Source organism: Panthera leo, chromosome A1 (genome assembly GCF_018350215.1).
Source record: "Panthera leo isolate Ple1 chromosome A1, P.leo_Ple1_pat1.1, whole genome shotgun sequence".
NCBI lineage: Eukaryota > Metazoa > Chordata > Mammalia > Carnivora > Felidae > Panthera > Panthera leo.
In genome coordinates this window covers 149,818,539-149,832,638 of record NC_056679.1, presented here as the reverse complement: position 1 = coordinate 149,832,638, position 14,100 = coordinate 149,818,539, and the positions used below count along the sequence as shown (strand labels likewise).

Below are 14,100 nucleotides of genomic sequence, written 5' to 3'. Positions count from 1 at the left end.
AAATCAGTAAAACAGAAAACAAGAAAACCACAGAGAAAAATCAATGAAAAAGCTAATCCTTTGAAAAAATTAATAAAATTGATAAATCTCTAGCAAGACCAACAAAACAAAAATGAGAGAAGACATAAATGATCAACATCAGCATTAAAGAAAATATAATTGAACATTATAGAGCCATTAAAAGGATAATTAGGAAATAGAAACAAGTTTGCTCCGAAATTAGACTAATTAAAACAAATGAATCCATTCCTCAAAAACCACATACAGACCTTCCTCTACTTATGATAGGGCTATATCCAATAACCTCACTGTAAGTTAAAAATATCATAAATCAAAAATTCATTTAATGTACCTAAGCTACTAAACATCACAGCTTAGCCCCCCTACATTAAACATCCTCAAAACACATTAGCCTATAATTGGGCAAAATTATCTAATGCAAAGCCTATTTTATTAAAAAAAAAACAAGTGTTGAATAATACCTCATGTAATTTATTGAATACTATACTGAAAGTGAAAAACAGAATGGTTTTAAGGGTACAGAATTCTTTTTAAGTGTATCAGTTGTGGCTGTTTACCCTCGTGAATGCATGGCTCACAGGGAGCTATGACTCACTGCTGCTGCCCAGCATCACGAGAAAGAATCCTACCACGTATTGCTAAGGCCAGGAAAAAATCAAAATGCCAAGTACGGTTTCTATTGAATGCATATCATTTTCACACCATCATAAAGTCGAAAAATCTTAAGTCAGGGACCATTTGTATTATCAAAATTCAACCAAAACAAATATTATGTATAATCCTATAATCACTAAAAAATGAATTCATAATTTTAAATCTCAAAAACAAAAGAAAAAAATCCCAGGCTGTGATGTTTTCACCAGAGAATTCTACCAAATATTTAAAGAATACCAATACTTCACAAACTCTTCTAACGATTAGAAAAGGAAGGAAAGTGTCCTAGCTCATTCTGTGATGCCAGAATTATCCATATACTGAAACAAGACAAAGATACCACAAGCTGCAAGCCAGCATCTCTCATGAACTTAGACACAAAAATTCTCAAACAAATCAACAACCTAAATCCAGCAATATGTGAAAATATTACACATCCAAACCACATGCAATTTATTCCATGTTTGCAAGGCTGGTTCAACATTAGAACAAAAAAAAAAAAAAAAAAAAAAAAAATCAGCGTAATCTCCAATATCAACAAACTAAAGAAAAAAATCCTATCATATAAATTGAGTCAGAAAAAGAATTTGACAAAATCCAGCATCCATTCAAAATAAAAACTCTCAATAAAACTAGGCAGACAGGTGACCTACCTTGACTTGATAGAGGATCTACCCAACTACACCCCCCAAAAACCTATACTTAACATCATATTTGGGCTGCCTGGGTGGCTCAGTCAGTTAAGCATCCAACTTTGGCTGAGGTCATGATCTCATGGTTCACGAGTCCCAGCACAGCATCAGGCTCTGTGCTGACAGCTCAGAGCCTGGAGCCTGCTGCGGATTCTGTGTCTCCCTCTCTCTCTGCCCCTCTCCCACTTGCGCTCTCTCTCTCAAAAATAAATATTAAAAAAAAACATACTTAATGATGAAATACTAAATGCTTTCCACCTAAGGCAAGGAACAAAGCAAGGATGTCTGCTCTCACCACTCCTAGTCAATACAGAACTGTAAGTTCTAGCCACCACAATAAGAAATAAAAGGTATACAGATGAGAAAGAAAGCTGTCCCTATTTGCAGTTGACATGTCTATGTAGAAAATTCCAAGGAATCTGTTAAAGAAAACCTCTAGACACTAAACGGTAATTTTAGCAAGGTCAAAGAGTACAGGAGCAATGCAAAAATCAATCTTATTTCTATGTATTAGTAATGAACGTGTGGAAAATGAAATAAAAAACATAACAATATTCACAAAATTGCTCCAGAGAAAACAAAAAAACATTATAATTAAGTATAAATTTAACAATTAGTATACATTAGGATTTGATATTACAAAACACTGATTAAAGAAATCAAGGAAGACCTAAAAAAATGAAGGCATGTCATTAAATATAGCAAAGATATCAATTCCCAAACTGATCTATAGGTTTAATACAATTCCTTTGAAAATCTCAGCAAAGTTTTTGTACAAGTGTGGACACGCTTTGGTCCAAATATGGATAAGCTTGTTATAAAATTTTTATGTAAAGACACAAGCCTTAGAATAACTAAACCATATTGAAAAGTGAGAGGAACAACTCTACCTGATACTAAGGTTTACTACACAGCTGTAGTAATCAAGAGTGTGATATTAGCAGATAGAGACATATAAACGAAGAGAACTCAACAGAGAACCCAGTAGTAAAGCCACACATACATGGCCAATTGATTTTTTTTTTTTTAATTTTTTAACGTTTATTTATTTTTGAGACAGAGAGAGATAGAGCATGAACAGGGGAGGGTCACAGTGAAAGGGAGACACAGAATCTGAAACAGGCTCCAGGCTCTGAGCTGTCAGCACAGAGCCTGATGCGGGGCTCGAACCCACGGACCATGAGATCATGACCTGAGCTGAAGTCGGACGCTTAACCGACCAAGCCACCCAGGCGCCCCGCCAATTGATTTTTTTTTTTTTTTTTTTTTTTTTTTTTTTTTGTGATACACACAATATAATTTTATTTAGCCACAGACATCACTTTTACACATTACGGTGAATATATTTATTAACATGACCCAAAGAGATAGCTGTATAGCATATAAAAATAAGTAAAAGTACACAAACCATAAGTTATACTTTGTAATTAATGTTTCAGTATTCTATTTTTTTTTTTTATTTATTTTTTTTTTAATATATGAAATTTACTGTCAAATTGGTTTCCATACAACACCCAGTGCTCATCCCAAAAGGTGCCCTCCTCAATACCCATCACCCACCCTGTCCTCCCTCCCACCCTGCCTTCCCTCCCACCCCCCATCAACCCTCAGTTTGTTCTCAGTTTTTTAACAGTCTCTAATGCTTTGGCTCTCTCCCACTCTAACCTCTTTTGATTTTTGACAAAAGTGCAAAACCACTTCAATAAAGGAAGGATATTTACCTTTCAACAAATGGTGCTGGAGCAACTGGATATCCATAGGCAAAACAGGAACCTCAATTTAAACATCTTATCTCTTATAAAAACGAAATCAAAATAGATCATGGACTTAACATTATATCATTAAACTATAAAACTTTTATAAAACATCATAGTAGAAAACTTTTGAGACCTAGGCTAGGTGAAGAGTTCTTACTTAGACTTGCCTCCAAAAGCACAACCTACAAAAGGAAATATTAATAAATGAAGTCTCCTCAAAATTAAAAACTTTTGGAGCACCTGGGTGGCTCAGTCGGTTAAGCATCTGACTTTTGATTTCGGCTCAGGTCATTTTCTCATGGTTCAGGAGTTCAAGCCTGATGAGAGCCTGTTTGGAATTCTCTCTCTCCCTTCCTCTGCCCCTCCTCTGCTTGCACTGTCTTAAAATAAATAAACTTTAAAAAAATTTAAAAACTCTTTCACATAGAAAGACCTTGTTAAAAGGAAAAAAAGACAAGCTACCGAACAGAAGAAAGTATTTGCACATAGCAGACAAATGACTAATATTTAGAATTCTCAAAACTCAACAATAAAACAACCCAATTTGGAAAAAGGGCCAAAGGTATGAACAAACATTTCACCTAACAGGACATACAGATAGCAAGTTAGCATATGAAAAGATTTTTAACATCCTCAGCCATTAGAGAAATACAAATTACAACCAATGCACCCAGGTGGCTCAGACTTCGGGCTCAGGTCATGAACTCATGGTTACTGAGTTCAAGCCCCACATCAGGCTCTCGGCTGTCATCAGGGAGCCTCCCCAACCCCGCCCCGCTTCAGATCCTCTATCCCCACATTCTCAAAAAAAAACCAAACAACAACAACAACAACAACAACAACAAAACATAGCGAGATCACTAAACACCTATGAGAATACCTAAAATAAAAAATTATGACCATATCAAATGTTGGTGATGATGCAGAGATAGAGAATCTGCATCATTCATACATTGCTGGTCAGAATGTAAACAGATACACCCACTCTAGAAAACAGATCTGCAGTTTCTCATAAAACTGAACATGCAATTACCACACAATCCAGCCAAGTGCACTCATGAAAACTTTTTTTTCACGTGAAAACATAAACACAAATGTTCATAGCGGTTTTTTTTCCCTAATAATCAAAACTGGAAATAATCCAAATGTTCTCCAAAGGGTGAATGGCTAAACTGTCCTACATCCATACTATGAAATACTCCTCAGCAAACAAAAAGGAACAAAATATTGATACATGCAACACCTTGAGTGAATCTTGAGGGAATTATGTTGAAAAACAAATGCTAGTCCTAGAAGGTTGCATGCTATATGATTCCACCTGTACAATGTAGTTTTTTTGTGTTTCTTTGTTTGATAACATTTTTGAAGCAACAAAAGGAAAAACAGACTAGTGGCTGCCAGGAATTAGAGATGAGGGAGAGGAGGAAGTAGGTGAGCTTGGTTATAAAAAGGCAGCACAAAGAACCCGGGTGGTGATGAAAATGTTCTTTATATTTACTGAGGTGATGGTTACACAAATCTACATATGTGATAAAACTGCACACAACTAAATGCACACTAAACATATAAGACACACACATGACTGTATGCCAAGCCAACGAAATCAATGTCAATTTCCTAGTTGTCATACCAGATGTTGCCACTAAGGAAAAATGGTGAAGGACACATACTTTGTATTATTTCTTCCAACTAAATGTGAAATTACACAATTACCTCAAAATTAAAAGTTTAATTTTAAAATCTGAGAGATAATAGGCAGACAGATAGACATAGATGGAGAAGAGACATGGTCTATTATACAAGCGTTTTAGCTGTGAATGCAGTCTAGCAGGTTGAACCTACAAAGAGACTTAAGAGTTGAGAGAGATCTCTAGGTCTCTCCCTTAAGCTTCAGACAGATACGTAGGAGAAAGACAATTTCAAAAGTAACACTGAAAGAGCTTCCAGTTAGTGAACACATGGAGGTGGGAGAGTGGTTTGAGGAGTGGAATACCCCATGACAGCACAGAAGCTCTGTACCCTTTTCTACATAACTTGTCCCAGGATTCTCTTCCATTTGACTGTTCCTGAGTTATATCTTTTGTAATAAACTGAGAATCTAGCTTGATAAACACTGAGCAGGTATTTATCTTATTGACATCCAGACAAAATAATAATAAAGATATGCACGTATACATACATGAAAAAGTAACACTGAATAATACAACAATGAACACAGAGTGAATACAGAAATTTTGCTGGAGTAATGTCTCCCCCACAGGATTTTCCCTGGCTACCACTCATGGTCATATGTAGGATCTTTTCACACTATAATAATCAGACATGCATTTAAATAATTTTTCCATCTTTCAAAACAGGGTAGACCTCACTAACACATAAGAAAAGAAGGTAAAGTATAAGGGAAGTTTTTCTTTTCTACAGTGAAAGATAGGAATAAAAAAAAAAAAAAATGAGGACCTTATTTCTCAAGTAGTAAATGTGCATCTAATCTGCTCCAAAATCACCCAAAGCCATTTTTAAAGAGGCAGGGTTATCTAGTGTATCCTATCAGTCAGCTTGCACTGCCTTCACAAAATACCACAGACTGAATTGCTTAAATAACAAAAACTTATTTTCTCATAGTTCTGGAGGCTGAGTCCAAGTTAAAGTGAAAACAGAGGTGCTTTCTAATCAGGCCACTCTCCTTGGCTTCAGATGGCCACCTTCTCACTGTGAATTCACATGTCCTTTTCTCTGTGCATGTGCATTGCTGGTATCTCTTCCCCTTCTTATAAGGTCCAACAGGATTATGGACGCACCATTATGACCTCATTTAATCTTAATTACCTCTTTAAAGGCCCTATACATAAATCACCACATGGGGGTTAGGGCTTCAACCCTATGAGTTTTAATGGGACACAATTCAGTCCATAATACTCAGTGACCAGCCAGCCTTTAAGTATATGTTTTCTATGAGTGTGCATAGTGCGTATTATACTTAATGGAAGGAGGCAAGACAAAGGAAAAAGTATAATATTTGTATTAGAATTCCATCACTCAGTTTTCTGAACACTAAAAATGAGAAGAATATCTATTCTCATTGTGTAGCTGTGAGAGTTAAACAAAATAATCTATGTAAAGTGCCCAGCAAAGAGTAAAGGACTAGTCAATCCTGGGCCTCTACCTTCCTCCCCCCACCCAAATTCATTATAAATATTTCTCAAATCTAAACATATCTGAAAAATTATGGGAACTGGATTCTGTGCCAGTTCTGCCACTACCTAGCTATGTGACTTTAACCAAACCACTCTAGTTCTGCATACGGGCTGTCTGCCAGTCTGCTTCTGCATCTCGGCAAATGAGAGTTTCATCTACCACTTAAACACTATGTATCTATGAATACCACTTTTATGATTATAATATCAAATAAACAATACTACAAAAACTATTCAAACTTTCTGTAAAACTCCACTAAGAGGATTACAGTATGAAATTTCAATTTATTCGTTCAGATACTTTCATTCTTTAAATCCTTCCACAACTATCTCCTAATTTGAAAAATGTATCTGTACCACACATCTTTAAGATTAATTTCTCATCTTATGTCTCTGTCATTAATGCCTCATCTCTCAAGTAGACTGTACATTCTTTTATATTTCTGCCCCCTAAAATGTTCATTGTTTTATTCACAAAAATCACTGAAATGCCTAAAATTATGCCCCAAATCCTGTTGAGATAATGATTAGACATAGGGAGAAGTTACCAGTAAATTGTATCTGATAACTGTTTCTAACTTAGCCCACAATTGAAATGTACTGCAGGTGATTTCAAGATGATACACCTACCATACATACACTGAACATTCAAACAATGAGCGATAATAGCATCCATTCTCCATAACTTGCTTTAAAATTAAGATAATGGTGGTCAGAAGCAAAATCTACTTACTGTGAGGCTATCTGAATCATTTAATGAAAGACAATTTACCACGTCAAGCCTAAGGGAAGAATTTTTAAGTACTTGCCCTTTCTCCCACTTCATCCCTCACCACTCCTATCCTAGTATTATCTATATTACATGTACATGAGTAACATAGGAAGTAGGCTGTTACTTTGATGCCCTCAACAAATCTCACCTTCCGGTAGTGATGCAGTCCCACCCATACTAACTCTAAACTGGGTCATGTTTATTAGCACTGGCCATTGGAACATCAGCAAACACTGAAGAACACAGAGACTTGATACGTGTTGGCACAATGAGGCTTGCCCTCTTGACATGCTCCCTCGCAAAACCCAGCTGCCATGTTGTAGAGAAGCTCAAGCTAATTAAGGGGGAAGGCTGAATGAAGGGTATACAAGGAGAGAGGCAGCCATAGTCCCGGCTATCCATCAGCTGTTCCAGCCGTCCCAGCTAAGGCATCATTAAGAAGCCACCTTCGATATGATAGCCAACAAATGACACACGCAGCAGTCCCCATCAAGCCTTGCCAACTTTAGAATCAAGAACAGATAAACATTTAGTTTTGGAGTGAAGCAATATATAACTAAACCAACACATGTAAGCCAATTAGAACATTTCTTGTTAGGTAGTAAGCAACCAAAAAATGTCAGCAGTAATAACAGTTATTATTAATACTGTCATAAGTCCCCCTCACCACTACCAAGGTATTGTTTTTGGGTATTAGAGCTGCTCTTAAAGGCAGTCTGTCAACCCCCTAAAGGCCAGTAAAAAGACAAGAGTAAAGCAACCAGAAAGGCCTGCATTTTGCTTTCCCTTTCTTCTTCCTAATTTACAGCTGTCCTTTTTCTTTTTATCTCTGTCAATAAGGCTTTCCTAATTTCCCCAAAGTACCTATCAATGACCCAAACTAATTCCAGCCTTTGGCCGTGCTCTGTATTCCCAGTAACTACAGACACCTCCTTCAATCTCCTTCCAGACCACAGGTAAGTAATTAAGAGTTCAGTAGGGCAGACTCTTCTCTTGGGGCCAAAAGTTTATACTCATTTAACCTTTAAGTCTTTTTTATCTGATATAATCATTAGGCAAAGAGAGTGGGGACCAAAAAGGTCATGTTTAGAAAATAAATTGAGCAGCCGGGATAACATACTTGCTACTTTTCCTCAAAGACTTACTGACCCTAATTATATAAATTTCTTATTCTTTTAAAGCCCATGACTCTTTGCTCATGCTTCGCTCATGATATTTATCTTAATCTAGCCTGAATCAGAGTAGTTGGTTTACTTAACTTCCTACTAGATCTATAACTGCCCAGAAAGAGAGACTTGAGAAAAAGGCATCCAACTCATTTTTTTTATCTCTTAAATTAAGCACCTACTACACTGCTCTACTATTCATACAAATATTGTAAAAAATATCTGGGTCCTCGTCAGCAACCGCTCTGTACCTAACTAATCTCTGCAATTCTCACCCCTACGTTTATTAAGAAAAAATGACTCACCCATGGTTATAATGCAATTAGTGACAAAGTTAATAAATACTACATGTCCTAACATTAACCTCTAATAATTATTTGGCTTAATTATGATTCTATTTTTGTAGAGATGGATTTTTTTTTAAAGAAAAGAAAGGTACCACTTAACATTCCTTATTTCCTCTTCCTTCAAGTTTCAGGGTTGACAAGCCGGCATATTAGGTCCAAGGAAAGATCTATGCCACATGCCAGGCACATAATCCCAAAGGCAAAGCAAGCCTCGTAGAGACTACCGCAAACTAGAGCTCAGAATTCACCTAAAAGGGGCAACCATTACTCAGCTCTGGCAATCTGCTCTCAAACAGGAACAGCAACTAGGGAGCCCCAAATCCTGTGATTTTGGAAGTGTGCTAGAAACTAAGACTTCTTAAATGTGACGTCTTCCTATTTTTTAAATGGTAGCAACTACTTACTAAATGTTCCAACTACACCAAAAGCACGCAATATAGATCTGTGGACTGGATTCATTCCAAGGGCATCCTGCTACTGCAGGTGACAGTTTAAAATCTCTACATGTAGGGGGTGCTGGGTGGCCCAGTCAGTTAACCATTAGTTAACCATTAAACTCCTGATTTTTTGGCTCAGGTCATGAGTCCTTAGATTGAGCCCTGCTTCAGGGCACGAGGCCTGCTTAAGATTCTCTCTCTCTGGGGTGCTTGGTGGCTCAGCCAGTTGAGCATCTGACTTCAGCTCAGGTCATGATCTCACAGTTCATGAGTTTGAGCCCCAAGTCGGAGCTGACAGCTCAGAGCCTGGAGCCTGCTTCTGATTCTACGTCCCCATCACTCTCTGCCCCTCCCCCACTTGTGATCTGTCTGTCCCTCTCTCTCAAAAATAAACAAACATTAAAAAAAATTAAAAGAAAAAAGATTCTCCCTCTCTTTTGTCCCTTCCCTGTTCATGCGTGTGCATGCTCTTTCTCTGAAACATAAAATAAAAATTTAAGAAGTCTCTACATAAAATTGAAGGTGGACTAAGGGAACAATGCTCCTTTACTGTCACCCCTTACCTCTAGAGAAGAGGCAAAAAATAACCAAGGCCACTAAGAGCAGGTCATAAAATCATAAGCCCTACCAGTGACAAACTCCTTTAACTTTTCTCTCTCTTGAAAAGGAAATCTGTTAGTTTTAGATAGAGCACCTTCTATAGCATAAAAATACACAGGGAGAATTTCATTGCTTTTTAATTGTTTTTTCCTCAAAACTTGTGAAAACAAAATATTCAAATAAATGTAATAGTTAAAATTATACAAACTTCTCCAGCCTTACCCCAACTTATGTAAATGCTCAGTAATACACATGAGACAATGATTCACCATGCACAGAAAAACAAGGTACAAAATATGAATGGCATTAATATATTTGTACTTATCTATCTACATATTGTCATTTGACTCTCTTGCGACCAACAGCACCAAACTAGCTGGATACACGGTTGAATACTGTGACCAGGGAATCCTACTCTAACAAACTACTATGGACTCAAACCTATGACCCGAACCTCCTTAATATCATGCTATCCAATAACTAAGGTGACCAGTCACTAGTAAACAAATATTAATTTAATCCAAGAATATTTCTTCAATAGCTTTATAAAAGATTTGACATTATTTAACCAAATCATTAAAGTTTTTGTTTCAATTTAAAATAGAACTTTATAGAAAAGACCTGAACTTCATCTCCAAACCTACTTAACCTATTGGAAGCCTTAAGGAGTCATAATTTTTAGGGATGCCTGGATAGTTCAGTTGGTTAAGCGTCCAACTTCAGCTCAGGTCATGATCTCACAGTTTGCTCTGCTCTCAGCACAGAGCCCACTTAGGATCCTCTGTCCCCCTCTCTGCCCCTCTCTCTCAAAAATAAACATTAAAAAAAAAAGTCATAATTTTTAAAATAATTAATCATGGTAGATAGGCCTTTGGAGTTCAAACCATTCTCTAAAGTAACGATTAGTGAGGGTGTCCCTGTACCAACAGAATTAGTAGGCAATTTAATGACAATAAAATAATATTACTGTTATTTAGGGATACTACTTATTGAACACTTACTATGCGCCAGGCACTATGCTGAAAACTTCTGGGTTCTCATTAAACCTTAAAGATGACCATATGATGGAGGTACCATTATTATCCCTATTTTACAGGTGGGGAAACTAACCTTTCCAAGATCACACAGCTATAAGTGGCAGAGTCAGGATTCCAACCCAAATCTTGTCTAACTTCAGAATTTGCACGCTTAACCACTACACTGTATTGCCTCCAGTGACTCTGGGCTGATATCTAAGATAAAGAAAAGAGGGAAATTTGTACTTCTCAGTGACAAACTTAAAAAACATAGGAGAAATGGAGGATACTTTTTAGAACATGAACATTTCTCAATAGTCATACAAATATTTTTATTCCAAAATACATACTAATAATGATGGAAATCTCACACAATGGACTTCTCACAAACACAAATTTTCCTAAGTACTCATTCATGTTTATTATTATCAATTTAATGGGAACACTATATTATTTTCTACGCAATTTTGCCGTGAAACTAAAACTGTTCTACAAAATTCTTTTTTAAAAAAATTTAGAATACACTGAACATGCCTAATGCAATTCCGTTATGAACACTAGCATAAGACAATATTCTTTCAGTATGCAAAGTTGCACTTTATTATAACTGCAGTGCTGAGCAATGTAGTGGGCACCTAAATATTTGATTCTTTCAAAAAGGCTTGGAGGTGTGTAAACAGTGCTGTAAAATTCAAATTTTTCACACTTCCAGAACACCTTCAGAAGTCTATAAAACAAAGACATAGTATGGCAAGTTGGAATAAAACCAGACAAAAAAATTAAATTCTCATTTAACAATATGAAAAGAATACAATACTGCTATATCGTGGCTGACATAAATAAGACTAATTTTACTTTTCCACCTTAAGTATCAAAAAAAAGTAGCCTGAAGTCAAAAATGGATTAGTATTACAGAATCTTTTTCTAATTCATTTTTTAAGTCCCTTCCAAATCCTCCAAAGCTTATCCAAAACAAACAAACCTTTCAATTGTCCATAGTGAATGTCAACTTACGAACCAAATCTTTTTTTTCTGATACACTAAGGGTGTCAAAATCTAAAGGTCAATTAATACTTACTTGAGTGATCTATATAAAAACAGTTTTGCCATCATTAACCACTTTTTATTTATTTACTACCATCAACATTTTCCTCCCATCAAGGTCCACCTTTATAAATACATACCTATGTTCGCTGACGAAGGGAAACGTACTCACTATTTGAAAAAGCCATTTGCCCTATGTGTTCAGCAATATTCTGTCAAAACTAATTGTCAAATATAACACTGTACTGGTCACCAACAAAGTGTTGAAGAGAAGCACACTTTTAATTTTATTTTACTTCAAAACTGTACTTACAAAGTCTCAACTGTAAAAGATTACACTAATAATAAATGGGAATTCTTTAGCCTGTTACAGACGTTGTTGGAGGATAGGCCCTTAATCACACCTGTAATTCACAGAACCCTTTCCTTTCTCGCTGACCCACATCTTCATAAATGATGTGAAGACTGCTGCATCGCTATGCTTTCAATTGGCATAAATGGGGATTTGCAGTGCCACAGAAACAAAGCGTTCTGACCAATGGATGTTTCGAATGATTATCAGTACAAAACTCATTCAAATACTTGTATATTCAAAGCTTCTGACGAATAATCGGGCTTCACCAGGGAATACACACATAGGTTAATACAAACTCCGACTGCCTTGGCAGCTGCAAGCTCAGCTGAATCCCAGGACGCCACCTAAATTTGGAAGGGGCAGAACTATATCCGGTTCTCAATGGATACACATTTTCCCCATGCTTCTCATCTTAAAAACTTTACGTCTTCCCAGAGTAACAATAAACATACAAAGACGCCAGGGAGTATGCCCGCAGGGAAGATGAGTTATCAAATTAAATTCCTACGCGCGGAACCTGAAGCTTCAAAACTTTTGAGAACAAATCACAGCTGAAAGAACGAGGTAGGTTTTCCCACTTCTTTCCAGGAGCCAGCTTCCCCAGTCCCTGAACAGCTGTCCTGACTTACTGGTTAGTTGGAGGAGCAGTCAACGGGATGGCGACCTCTTCTTCCTCGTATTCTGGTCCATCCAGAGAGTCACCTTCGTCCACCGTTCCCAGGCCGGCGCCCAAAGGGGGCAGCTGAGGAGGCGGCGGCAGAGGAGGGAATCCGCCGCCTGCCCCGAAGGTCTCAGCAGGCAACGAAGTGGTCCCCTTGGCGAGACCCATCTCTCCTCCAAGTCCGGCAGCGGCGCCAGCCACGCCAGCGGCAGCACCTCCCCCTGACAGTCCGGCTCCCCCCATTGCCCCTGCCACAGACCCGGCTCCCAGGAACCCTGACCCCAAAGCGGCTCCGCCAGCCAGGTTCCCGGCTACTCCGGTCTCCGCCAGCCCAGGATAGGGTACGGCAGCCACAGGCAGGGCCGCGGGTATCTTCACCCTACATACTGCCGGATAGGCACTCGAGCCCGCGGCTGCGCCGCCTCCTGCTGCCCCGGCGGTCACCGGGCCGCCCTCCTCACTGCCGGCCTCGGCCGCCATCATGTTGAAGCCCGATCTACTCTGCCCTACCCAGCTCGCCCGGGAGCCCCGGGGGCCACCAGGCCCGGGCTCCGAGCCGCCCCACCCAGGCGCGTCCCCCCTTCAGCTCCCCAGGCGGAGGAAACAACAACAAAAGGAGAGAGCCCGCCGCCGCGCCCCCTCCTCGGGCCACAGCCCCGGCTCCGGAGCTGCCCGGGTTACGGGAAGCGAAGTGGGCAAAAAACTCAACGCCTGCACAAACGCCGCCCCAAGCCCTCACCTTACACACCCACACTCACACACACACACATGCACAGAAGTGAAAAACTTCCTGGCTGCACTAAAGAGGAAGGGAAGCACAGAGGAAGCGGCTGGGGCGGCTGCCGCTCCTTCAGCCACCGCCGCCACCGCCACCGCTTCTTCACCACCCTAGTTCCGGCCACCCCCACCGCAGCCACCGCCGGTGCCGCTGCTGGGGCTGGGGCCACTGCAGCCGCTTCATCCTCCACCGGGCTGGAGATGGGAGGGGTGGGGAGCCAAGAGGAAGGGGGGCGGGGTAGCGGGGAAATCGACTGAACTGCTCCCAACCTAGAGTGCTCAGTGAAACCGACTAGAGAGAAAGGAAGGCGGGGCACCAGTGGAGGAGCCGAGGGAAGGAAGGGCGGGGGAGGAGGGCGAGGGCAACTTCTGCGCAGGCGCGTTCCTGGCGCGGGGGTGAGGGCGCTGGGACTGGAGGGAGGAAAAGGAAGCGTCGGGAGGGAAGGAAGCGGCGGGGACGCGCGGTGCGCGGCCGTGCTCACTGTTTCGCTGTGGTACGAGCGTGTGGTGGTGTGGCTGTTTCTCCCGTGGGTGTCGCCGGCGGCAGGGCGCGCCTGCCTCTCTGGGTTTTGTTTGATGGGCGGAGGGGAGGAGTGGGTACCCGAGC

General features: G+C 39.8%; 1 protein-coding gene across 1 annotated transcript in view; it reads right to left on the bottom strand.

Moving 5' to 3' along the window:
• The window catches only part of RASA1 (RAS p21 protein activator 1), a 115,232-nt gene extending 101,455 nt beyond the window's left edge, over positions 1-13,777 (bottom strand). The window contains exon 1 of the mRNA XM_042942920.1: positions 12,685-13,777. Within this exon, the coding sequence (XP_042798854.1) occupies positions 12,685-13,199 (515 nt within the window). The 5' untranslated portion in view covers positions 13,200-13,777. The remainder of the gene's footprint in view (positions 1-12,684) is intronic.
• Between the last annotated feature and the right edge of the window lie 323 nt (positions 13,778-14,100).